The sequence below is a fragment of the Dendropsophus ebraccatus genome, chromosome 3, assembly GCF_027789765.1.
Source record: "Dendropsophus ebraccatus isolate aDenEbr1 chromosome 3, aDenEbr1.pat, whole genome shotgun sequence".
NCBI lineage: Eukaryota > Metazoa > Chordata > Amphibia > Anura > Hylidae > Dendropsophus > Dendropsophus ebraccatus.
Genome location: NC_091456.1, coordinates 7,352,266 through 7,364,730, shown reverse-complemented (window position 1 = coordinate 7,364,730; position 12,465 = coordinate 7,352,266). Strand labels below are relative to the sequence as shown.

General features: G+C 45.8%; 1 protein-coding gene across 2 annotated transcripts in view; it reads left to right on the top strand.

Annotated features, from left to right (window-relative positions):
- Positions 1-12,465, top strand: part of RPH3A (rabphilin 3A) — a 151,910-nt gene that overhangs the window by 58,574 nt on the left and 80,871 nt on the right. For both annotated transcript variants that reach the window (XM_069963974.1, XM_069963973.1), the window contains exon 2: positions 367-456. In XM_069963974.1, the coding sequence (XP_069820075.1) occupies positions 380-456 (77 nt within the window). In that variant the 5' untranslated portion in view covers positions 367-379. The remainder of the gene's footprint in view (positions 1-366; positions 457-12,465) is intronic.

Here is a 12,465-nt window from a genome sequence, read left to right as displayed (position 1 = left end):
TCATTATTATTATTATTATTATTATTTATTTATTTATTTTTTGGAGGGGACAGAATTCTGTGTTGATGTTAGAGAAATTTTAATGTAACAATCAAACATTATGTTATGTTTTAACTTTATACAGTTCCAGACATGACAAATTAGTTATTTGTATCCTTTTTACTGAGCATTTCTATTGGATGTTTATTTGATGTTGTCTTTTATGTTTGCCTTCTATACTACACTGTAGAATCTTGGGTTAGTTCTTTCCTGTTACTTGTGCTTTGTTAGTAATTTCTGGTTTCTTTGCACTGTGACCATTTTTGTATTAATTTGAAGCCTACGGAGAGTTATTACATTGACCATATCATTACCTGTTTTCCATAGATTCTGAAGAAAAATGACAGACACCGTGATTGGAAACTCTTCTACCCGTTGGATGTGTCCCAATGACAGACAAATGGGTCTTCGATCCAAGTAAGTCTTCTATTTGATTTTCTTTGGATTCTGTGAATTATTTATTTAACAATTAGAAATAATTAATTCAAGAGAAGAGTTCTATTTTATCCCGGGTCAATAATTCTATTTTATACGGGGTCAATATGAAAGAAAACAAAACAAAAAACTAAAATAATTGTGCATGCCACTACACAATAGAAAACAAATATGAAATGTGGTTATTAGAAGAAAAGTGAATATAAAACAATGTAAAAACAGATTAAAAAGAGGCAAAAGCAGGTGGTAAATAATGGACAGGTTCATAATTAATTTACGGCCGTTACTCTATACGGTGTGTGTGCTCTGCCGGACAATTCCCTATTGACTTCAATGGAGTGTATTATTATATTAAAAAGTGCAGATGTATTTTTGACGGAACCTCATAAGACTCATAAGTGGGTTGGTGTCAGTTAAAGGGGTTCTCCAGCAATAGAAAAACATGGCCACTTTCTGCACTTTCTAAGACAGCCCCTCTCCAGTTTGGGTGCAGGTTTTGCAGCTCAATTTCATTGAAGTGAACGGAGCTTAACTGCAAACCTGGAGTCAAGAAGGGTGTCCTCTCTAGTAGAGTGGCCATGGTTTTCTAACACTGGATAACCCCTTTAAGTATGATAAATTTAAGACAAAAAAATACATTTCTGTCCCTTTAAAGGGGTAGTTTAGCAAAAAAAGAAGAAAAAAAATATTTTAAATCAACTGATGCCAGAAAGTGTCAGAGAGTTGTAATTTACTTCTAATAAAAATCATCAGCTGCTGTTTGTCCTGCAGGAAGTGGTGTATTCTTTCCAGTCTGACACAGCGCTCTCTGCTGCCACCTCTGTCCATGTCAGGAACTGTCCAGAGCAGGAGAGGTTTTCTATGGGGATTTACTAGTGATCTGGACAGTTCCTGACATGGACAGAGGTGGCAGCAGAGAGCAGTGTGTCAGACTGGAGAGAATACACCACTTCCTGCAGGACATACAACAGCTAATAAGTATTGAAAAACGCGAGAATTTTTAATAGGAATAAATTAGAAATCTCTGTCACTTTCAGGCACCAGTTGATTTGAAAGAGAACATTTTTTGCTGAACTACCCCTTTAATTGAAAGGGATGTTTTTGGCTCCGCAATTGTAAGACGTCTTAATGAATTTTGGCTACAAAACGGACTGATCCAATTAAGTGTTTAACACATTTCTTGGGAATAAACGCATTTACTTTTTTTTTTAAGAATTTCATAAAAATGTGCATATGTTATCAAACAAAACCGTTCCTTGTTAGACTCCGCTCATTATTCCTTATTATTAATTAGCAGCAGGCAATTAGCATTTCATTAAGATATCAGTTTTATGCCGATATTTATGACTTGATAAATCGCTCCGCTTTGCGTTGAACGCTTCCCTGTGCTCGTAGCGTCTTTAATTCAATTAATTGCTGTGTTTTATTGGCTGTTGTCAGAAATGAATAAATTGCGCTCGTTTCAGGTAGTTCCCATTCATCATCTTTGATTAGTTTGCAAAAATGCCCCATTTACCTAATATAATTGCTCTGACGCTTCTCAGTTTTTACGGGGACGCTGTTTATCATTCGCTTTCTGTAGTTTGTGATTAACTGTATCACATGTTCATGTCTATGGAATATGGTCCAGTGTCTCTGTGTTAGAGGGAGAGCCGGAGAGGAATAGAAATTGAGCAGCAGACATTTGCCTTCATACTGTATGCCCTGTTGCATGTGTGTGTATATATATATATTAGGTATTATATGGGGTTTTACAGAGATTGTCATCACAGACTTCACTCCCAACATTTGACTCCCAGTGTCTGGAGAAGATGGATGCAGCCTGGAAACATGGATTAAGCCTATGGCTTCGCATTTGACTCCTGGTGGCTGGAGAAGATGGATTAAAGTGTCACTGTCGTATTTTTTATTTTTTTTTGCAGAAATAAATAGTCCAGGCGATTTTAAGAAACTTTGTAATTGGGTTTATTAGGCAACTATGCCATTTTCTGCATTCAAAAAGCCTTTCCCCATGTTCCCCCCCTCCCTTTTCATTCGCTGCTCATTATCAGGAAATCTCGACTCTTTTACATCAGTCGAGCCCTGTGTAATCTATGGAGGGGGGAGGAGGGAGATTACACAGTGGGACCTGCATGAAAGCCGGTATTCAGAGGTCCGAGAGGTCAGTGCTGACTTCTGAGGAGAGAGCCCAGTAATGTAGCTGTAAATTAACTCTTTGTTGTCCTGTTTTGGTGCCTCATCTCCCTCCACCCCTCCCCTCTCCATAGAGAACAATGAAGACAGAAGGGGGGGGGAAGCTTCAGACTGCTTTTCCATGATAAAAATGCTTTTTTCGGCTAATAAACCTAATTACAAAGTTTCTTAAAATCGCCTGTACTATTAATTTCTACAGAAAAAAATTCAAATAAACGACAGTGACACTTTAAGCCCTAGCGCTGCCTCTATCCTCTCCAGCCATCGGGAGACAAATGCAGAGTCATAGGCTTTCTCCATGTTTTCCAGGCTGTCCTAGGGCAGCCTCCATCTTCTCCAGCCGCAGGGAATAGGCTTTCTCCATGCTTTCCAGGTAACCTCAGGGCTGCCTCCATCCTCTCCAGCCGCAGGGAGACAAATGCCAAACATTCAGGGGGTTTGCGAACCCAAACTTTCTGTAGTTTTGCTCATCTCTTTTCACAATCTGAATCAGACACACAAACACTCACACCTAAAAGGGGCAATGTCAGGAAGAAAACTAGGTCTATACTGATGCGTTATGTTAAATGTAACATATTTCAAATTTAGAGGTATTTCTTAAAATGTATCATTTGAGAGATATAGACTGACTAATCCCCCATGTGCTGCTTAGCTTGATAACCTGTTGGCCCTAGTGATGGACCACTAGGCATCCACTAGGTTGGGTCACTCATGCTCAGTTCAGTCGCAGTCACATGATCTGCCCCATTAGTACTGGCAGTTGGTTTTCACAAGCATAGGGCATTGTGGGAAAGTGTCTGCACTGTTACATGACAACATTAGGGTCACAGGTCAGAGAGGAAACCAGGAAGTGATCAGATGCATAGGGAAAAAAAGATGGTACAGGAATGTTAGCTTCTTTATATATAAGTGTGTATGTGGTGCACATCTGATTCTACCTTCTTGGCTTCGTGACACCACCCCTTTGGTAGTTATAAAAAAAATTCCTTTTAAATCAACTAGTGTCAGAAAGTACCAGAGATTTGTAATTTACTTCTTTAAAAAAAATCTCAAGTCTTCCACTACTTATCAGCTGCTGTATGTCCTGCAGGAAGTGGTGTATTCTCTCCAGTCTGACACAGTGCTCTCTCCCGCCACCTCTGTCCATGTCAGGAACTGTCCAGAGCTGTAGGAAATCCCTGCAGAAAACTTCTCCTGCTCTCCAAACGGGAAAAAATACCACTTCCTGCAGGACATACAGCAGCTGATAAGTACTGTAATTTTTTTTAAAATAGAAGTATATTACAAATCTGTATAACTTTCTGGCACCAGTTGATTTGAAAGAATTTTGTTTTGTGAAAAACCCCTTTAAAAAATTCAAGAAAACAGGAAAAGCAACAACCAACATTTTTAGAAATGTAAATAGCTTTTTTGTAACTGAAATACATGATGTTTTTTCTAGGAATGTGAATTGCGGTTTTTGCTAATGTTTCTTTTTTCCCTTTTTACTCTTCTGCTCACAGTGATAAAGGACAGTAAGTATTCTGCTTTTTGTCGTCCATGATGCTTGTTTCTCCGAGTGTTTGGCTGCACGGGACACAGCGACTCCCGTTACATTGTATCTGACGCCAATTTGAATATTACATCATTCAGAATAAATAATTCACAGCTGCATACAGGATTTATGATTACAGTATCATTATATAACTCCCCATACATATGATACATCTGGCAGATCTGAGGCTCGGTTTCCCTTTTGCCGCATGAATTTCATTCTGGACCCGGCCATGTCAGCTGGGACAGATCCACCAATCCCAATGACATGGGACAGATCCACCAATCCCAATGACATGGGACAGATCCACCAATCCCAATGACATGGGACAGATCCACCAATCCCAATGACATGGGACAGATCCACCAATCCCAATGACATGGGACAGATCCACCAATCCCAATGACATGGGACAGATCCACCAATCCCAATGACATGGGACAGATCCACCAATCCCAATGACATGGGACAGATCCACCAATCCCAATGACATGGGACAGATCCACCAATCCCAATGACATGGGACAGATCCACCAATCCCAATGGCATCGGACAGATCCACCAATCCCAATGACATGGGACAGATCCACCAATCCCAATGACATGGGACAGATCCACCAATCCCAATGACATGGGACAGATCCACCAATCCCAATGACATCGGACAGATCCACCAATCCCAATGACATGGGACAGATCCACCAATCCCAGTGACATCGGACAGATCCACCAATCCCAATGACATCGGACAGATCCACCAATCCCAATGACATCGGACAGATCCACCAATCCCAATGACATCGGACAGATCCACCAATCCCAATGACATCGGACAGATCCACCAATCCCAATGACATCGGACAGATCCACCAATCCCAATGACATGGGACAGATCCACCAATCCCAATGATATGGGACAGATCCACCAATCCCAATGACATGGGACAGATCCACCAATCCCAATGACATGGGACAGATCCACCAATCCCAATGACATGGGACAGATCCACCAATCCCAATGACATGGGACAGATCCACCAATCCCAATGACATGGGACAGATCCACCAATCCCAATGACATGGGACAGATCCACCAATCCCAATGACATCGGACAGATCCCCCTAAATAGTAAGAATAGTGCTGCAGACGATGCTATTCCTGCCATTACATAGCAACACAGACCAGATGGAGCAGAGACTGCTAGTAATGTGAAGAGACACTAAGAGGAAGATGTGACTTACGTTTTCTTCTTACTTTCTTTGGCTTTTGCCACTTGGAACATAACATAAATTGGGAGAGGGAAACTATCAGCAGGTAAGATGAAATCTATGTCCCTATTGCACAGGAGACGCTGAGGAGGAAGGTATGTCACTTATAGTATGTCTCTTATAGTATGTCACTTATACTATGTCTCTTATAGTATGTCTCTCAGCGTCCTCCTCTTTCCGGTGCAGTTAGTCGTGTACTTCGCGGTCTGGTGAGACCATTAGGAGCACTGCCCCCCCAGCACCGATCTGCCGAGCCGACCGGGGGTGGATTGACGCCATGGGGGCGAGCATTGCTCCTAACAGGTGCCCCAGTGTTCCTAATATTCTCACTGGACCGTGGAGCAAACTATTAACTGCACCGAAACAGCGTCTCCTGTGTAATAGGAACATATCAGCAGGTTAGGTTTCGAGAGGAGGCCATGCCTCCTCCCTGCCTTGCCTCCTCCGTGCCATGCCTCCTCTATGCCTTGCCATGCCTCCCTTCTGCCTTGCCTCCTCCGTGCCATGCCTCCTCTCTGCCTTGCCCAGTCCGTGCCATGCCTCCTCTCTGCCATGCCTCCTCTCTGCCTTGCCTCCTCCGTGCCATGCCTTCTCCATGCCATGCCTCCTCCCTGCCTTGCCATGCCTCCTCCCTGCCTTGCCTCCTCCCTGCCTTGCCACCTCCCTGCCATGCCTCCTCTCTGCCTTGCCATGCCTCCTCCCTGCCTTGCTTCCTCCGTGCCATGCCTCCTCTCTGCCTTGCCCACTCCGTGCCATGCCTCCTCCCTGCCATGCCTCCTCTCTGCCTTGCCTCCTCCGTGCCATGCCTCCTCCCTGCCTTGCCTGCTCTCTGCCTTGCCATGCCTCCTCTCTGCCTTTCCATGCCTCCTCTCTGCCATGCCTCCTCCCTGCTCTGCCTCCTCTCTGCCTCTCCATACCTCCTCCCTGCCATGCCTCCTCTCTGCCTTGCCATGCCTCCTCTCTGCCATGCCTCCTCCCTGCCATGCCTCCTCTCTGCCTCTCCATACCTCCTCCCTGCCATGCCTCCTCTCTGCCTTGCCATGCCTCCTCCCTGCCATGCCTCCTCTCTGCCTTGCCATACCTCCTCCCTGCCTTGCCATGCCTCCTCCCTGCCTTGCCATGCCTCCTCCCTGCCTTGCCATGCCTCCTCTCTGCCTCTCCATGCCTCCTCCCTGCCATGCCTCCTCCCTGCCTTGCTATGCCTCCTCTCTGCCTCTCCATACCTCCTTCCTGCCATGCCTCCTCCCTTCTCTGCCTCCTCTCTGCCTTGCCATGCCCATCAGGCATACACCACAGAAAAGGGTAAATTTTGTGCATTTTCTGTGGCGTACACAAGGGGCACAGATTGATAAATCAGCTACATGAATTGTTCTACATTTTCTCTACCTGTGCGCCCCATCCATAGATCCCCCATATGTATATGCCTCCGTAGACCATTCCTGCATTGCTAACCACTAGTGCAAGTACCGACCTGATTAGAATCCCCTCACTCCCCAGTGATTGGATGTAATGCAGTGTTATATCGTCTGTGTATGACTTATACGACATTACCGTACAGTAATAATCAGATATAACGTAATGTTCTCCTACAATCACATGAAGGCGTAACGTGGATCATAAATATAACATTATTGTGATGTTCTTTCTTGTAATACTCAATGGCTACAGATGAAGTCCTTTATTTTATTTGATATTAGAATATGGTTGCAGGCAGCATTTAAAGGGGTAGTTCACAAAACAATTTCTTTCAAATCAACTGGTGCCAGAAAGTGCCAGAGATTTGTAATTTTCTATTAAAAAAATCTCCAGTGTTCCAGTACTCATCAGCTGCTGTATATCCTGCAGGAAGTTGTGTATTCTTTCTACTCTGACACAGTGCTCTCTGCTGCCACCTCTGTCCATGTCAGGAACTGTCCAGAGCAGGAGAGGTTTTCTATGGGGATTTGCTGCTGCTCTGGACAGTTCCTGACATGGACAGAGGTGGCAGCAGAAAGCACTGTGTCAGACTGGAGAGAATACATCACTTCCTGCAGGACATACAGCAGCTCATAATTATGGGAAGACTTGAGATTTTTAAATAAAAGGAAATTACAAATCCTATATAACTTTCTGAAACTAGTTGATTTGAAAGATTTTTCTTTTCCACTGGAGTACCCCTTTAAGTCAACACGGGAAAAACCCTGATGGTGTTGACATTAGCAGAATCACATAAATTCATGGCTCAATCTAACCTGCTGTTAATAGTCCAGTTTAGGTCATTGGTGCTGGTGCTATTTCCTTGCCCCACATAGGTCTTTTAATGCTACATGAGCTTCTCTGACCTGCCTCCTAAATCTGCAGCCTTATTACAGAGCAGTGTACTCCTGGGATAGATCCCCTATTAGCCGCAATGGCTCCACATCCCCCTGTGCTGATTGACTGTTATGTATATACTGTATACTGTGCATTGCCTATGAGATGGGGCACAGTTAGAGGTGAATTATCTTCAATGGCACGATCCTGTGTCACCACTAACCCGAATCTCTAACATGATGTGATGCCATGCCTCGCTCAATCCTTTGTATGAAATAGATTTTAAAAACAAGGAATGATTTTATTTTTGTTACTAGAAATGTGATCCTAATGAATCGGCTACTGGGAGTAAATCGCAAATGGTTAGGAACTCCATATGCCACATTCACATAAGATTTGGTTGTAAAAAAGGAAAGGCATTCCCACATACATTGCGGCATACCCAGGGCATTCAACCTTTTTTCTAATGCATAAACTCGTACAAATTTAATAAAGTGTATAAAATAGCAATAAGTGATAATAACTAATCACAGCCCAGTCTCCCTATAGTAGATGGCCCCCTGTGTAGGTTCCCCTATTGAAGATGGCCCCCTGTTTGGTCTGCCTATAGTAGATGGCCCCCTGTGTGGTCTTCCTATAGTAGATGGCCCCCTGTGTGGTCTTTCTATAGTAGATGGCCCCCTGTGTAGGTTCCCCTATAGAAGATGGCCCCCTGTTTGGTCTTCCTATAGTAGATGGCCCCCTGTGTGGTCTTCCTATAGTAGATGGCCCCCTGTGTAGGTTCCCCTATAGAAGATGGCCCCCTGTTTGGTCTGCCTATAGTAGATGGCCCCCTGTGTGGTCTCTGTATAGTAGATGGCCCCCTGTGTGGTCTTCCTATAGTAGATGACCCTCTGTGTGGTCTCTGTATAGTAGATGGCCCCCTGTGTGGTCTTCCTATAGTAGATGACCCTCTGTGTGGTCTCTGTATAGTAGATGGCCCCCAGTGTAGTCTCTCTATGGTAGATGGCCCCCAGTGTAGTCTCTCTATGGTAGATGGCCCCCAGTGTAGTCCCGCTAGTGTAGTCCAGTGTAGAGTTTGGTGCACACACAATTAAATAGTGCATGCACTCCGGGACAGTCCTGCAGCTGCAATTCACTTGCGAGGCCCCAGACTGATGTGCAGGATAAGATCACGTGTGTGTGTGTGTGTGTGTGGGGGGGGGGTTGGTGGCTGTCAGTCCCCAGAAGCCTCGGCCACCGGGCGGCTGGCCAAATTGCCCACATTGTGATCTACCACTGATGGTACCTTACGTGTAATCTATATCCTTCAATTATTGTACTGTCATACACCGTGATTAAACATAGAACACAAAGATGGTTACAAGTAATGACGCAGATGAGTGTTATAGACAGGTTTCCCTCCATAGTGTATCTTCATAGGTAGCTGCAGTGAGTAGATTGCCTGGATACAATATCACCCCCCCCCCCTGGTGTTTTTCCTCTTTGTCTCATTAAAATCTGAAAGTGAAATAGATTTTTATGTAGATTTGATGTAACGGAGCTGACAGAATAATCACAATTGTTACAGAGAAAAAAAAAGGTCAAAGCAATTAACTCTAGAAGAAGGGAATTAGCTGAATGTGGCCCCCTGCGTGTAGTCAGAGTGTCACACAATCACATGATGAGAGCGTAGATGTGTCTGATACAAGACCAAGCAAGCAACAGGAAGACCAAGAAGCTACTCGCCAACAAAGTAGTAGAGATCAGGGTCGGGGAATAAGAAATTGTGCAAACTCCATTAAAGCCAATACAGTGATACCTTGGAATACAAGTAAATTGGTGTGAAAGTGTTGTCTAGGATCAGCTAACAATTTATTTTAAAGGGAAACCATCAGCAGGTTAGACGAATCTAACCTGCGGATAGCCCTTAATGGGCACGGGGCCCGTGGAAGACTGTAGCAGATCAGGAGCTTGGGAAAGCCTCTGTGATTCCTTGTATCAGATAATAAAAGCATTTCTCTACATCCTAAAAGCACAGACAGATATATGGAAGGTACCAGGTGTCTCCTTGTCCTAACATCATCTAACATTGTCAGCAGTTTGGAACATGAATTACAGCTGACAGATTCCCTTTAGGGTGCCTTCACACCTACCGGATCCACAGCGGATCTCACTTCTACGGATTCAAATTGAGAACCGCTGCGGATCCGGTATCAATTCACCCCTATGATAGCACATATTCGCAGCGGTATTGACATCCCGCTGTGAATATGTGCTTTAACTCCCTGGTGCCCGCAGCCCCGCCGTCGCATCCCCCCCATCCCGGCCACATCCCCCCATCAGCCCATTTCCAGCCCGCCGCCGCGAGCATACAGTACCTGCTCGGCGGCGCGGCTGCTGTGAGACTGAGGGAGCCTCACTGCAGCCGCGCCGCCGAGCAGGTAATGTATAGTGTGAAGGTACCCTTAAGGGAACTTGTCAGGAGAAGAAGCATTATAAAACCGGTTGAAACATGTAATACTTTGTGTCCCGGAGGGTGTAGGCCCATGTGTGCCAGAGGGTGTAGGCCCATGAGTGTCGTAGGGTGCAGGCCCATGTGTGTGTCGGAGGGTGTAGTCCCATGTGTGCTGGAGGGTGTAGGCCCATGTATACCGGTTTGTGTAGGCCCATGTGTGCCGGAGGGTGCAAGCCCATATGTGCCGGAGGGTGCAGGCCGATGTGTGCCGGAGGGTGCAGGCCGATGTGTGCCGGAGGGTGCAGGCCGATGTGTGCCGGAGGGTGCAGGCCGATGTGTGCTGGAGGGTGCAGGCCGATGTGTGCCGGAGGGTGCAGGCCGATGTGTGCCGGAGGGTGCAGGCCGATGTGTGCCGGAGGGTGTAGGCCCATGTGTGTGTCGGAGGGTGTAGTCCCATGTGTGCTGGAGGGTGTAGGCCCATGTACACCGTTGGTTGTAGGCCCATGTGTGCCGGAGGGTGTAGTCCCATGTGTGTTGGAGGGTGTAGGCCCATGTATACCGGTGTTTGTAGGCCCATGTGTGCCGGAGGGTGCAAGCCCATGTGTGCCGGAGGGTGCAAGCCCATGTGTGCCGGAGGGTGCAAGCCCATGTGTGCCGGAGGGTGCAGGTCGATGTGTGCCGGAGGGTGTAGGCCCATGTGTGCCGGAGGGTGTAGGCCAATGTTTGCTGGAGGGTGTAGACCCATGTGTGTCGGAGGGTGCAAGCCCATGTGTGCCGGAGGGTGCAAGCCCATGTGTGCCGGAGGGTGCAAGCCCATGTGTGCCGGAGGGTGCAGGCCGATGTGTGCCGGAGGGTGCAGGCCGATGTGTGCCGGAGGGTGTAGGCCAATGTTTGCTGGAGGGTGTAGACCCATGTGTGCCCGAGGGTGTAGGCCCATGTGTGCTGGAGGGTGTAGGCCAATGTGTGCTGGAGGGTGTAGACCCATGTGTGCCAGAGGGTGTAGGCCCATGCTGATATGTTGAAAAATTTTTGAACTGGCAGGCATTGGGGTAATGTCACCATTGAGGGGTGATAGACAAGCTGGAAGGCATCCTATGTAATCCACTGCTTATCCCCAGAGTATATGTGGATGACACGGACCTCTCTGGCCCCAATACGTGTGATTATAGCCGTGACATTGTATTGTGGAGAGTTGCTCGCCCCAGCCGGAGCTCTCTGGTCCATGATGGGGCTCAGTATCAGAAGAGGTTTTACACATTCTGATGGTTTTATAAAATTTTTACTCCTGACGGGTTCCCTTTAAACTATTCTGAGACCTACTGTTTGCTTTTGACCTCCTCACTTCCCTACTCTCTATAGACTTCAGTATATATGCAGTACAGTCATTACGCACTGGCAAGACGCTGACATACTGACCTACTTTCCAGGTCCAACATTTAAAGTGATAACATTGGATCTTTGTGCAGTTTGATGATCACACGGGGGCAGGCATTGTTACTGTATAGTTATAAGAGATATATTGCACCTGTGTGATCATATAGGACAGAATCTAATCCCTAGAGATTAGAGATTAACCCATGAAAGTCCTTTCCCTACTGAATAGCTACCGGTAGAGATCTTGCAAACTATTACACAGGGTATTACTATACTCTATATAATATTTTATTCTGCAATAAATAAACTTTTTTTTAATGGAAACTAGAATATAGCTCAGCCAGGTTGTGGTGACGACAGTGCCGGTTGGGCACACAAGTATGGTGGCACACCTGCTTTTATTTTAGATAGGCTGGCTATATCCTTTCCCTGTGATCTGTAACCTGCCTGCATGCGAGGGGGTACCTTGGGTCAAGTTATGACCCACCCGGACTATTGGTACCGCCACCCATAGAAAGGGGAGATGACCCAAGGAAGATGCAATGGCTGTGTAGGTGCTTAGCAAATAACCACTGAGTCCAGTTAAAATAAATAAACTCTTCTTTACTGCATGAAGGCTTAATATAGGGATATACAGTAGGATCTTGACTTGATAATATACTTGAATCTATAGTGACCCGACCTGTGCTGAGAGCTCAAGGAGAGGTACAGCCGTGCTGACTGAGTTGCGTGATGAGAGGTAAAAGAGGTTCAGAGAGGTAGAGAGGAGGATGTTGTGAGAGTCCAAACCCAGGGTAGAAGTGTGCTCTGCCAGAACTTTAGAAGGAGACTAAGTAGAATACTTGAAAGTAGAGAGAATACTTGTGCCCGTGTTTTGACTCTTTGGTCTTTG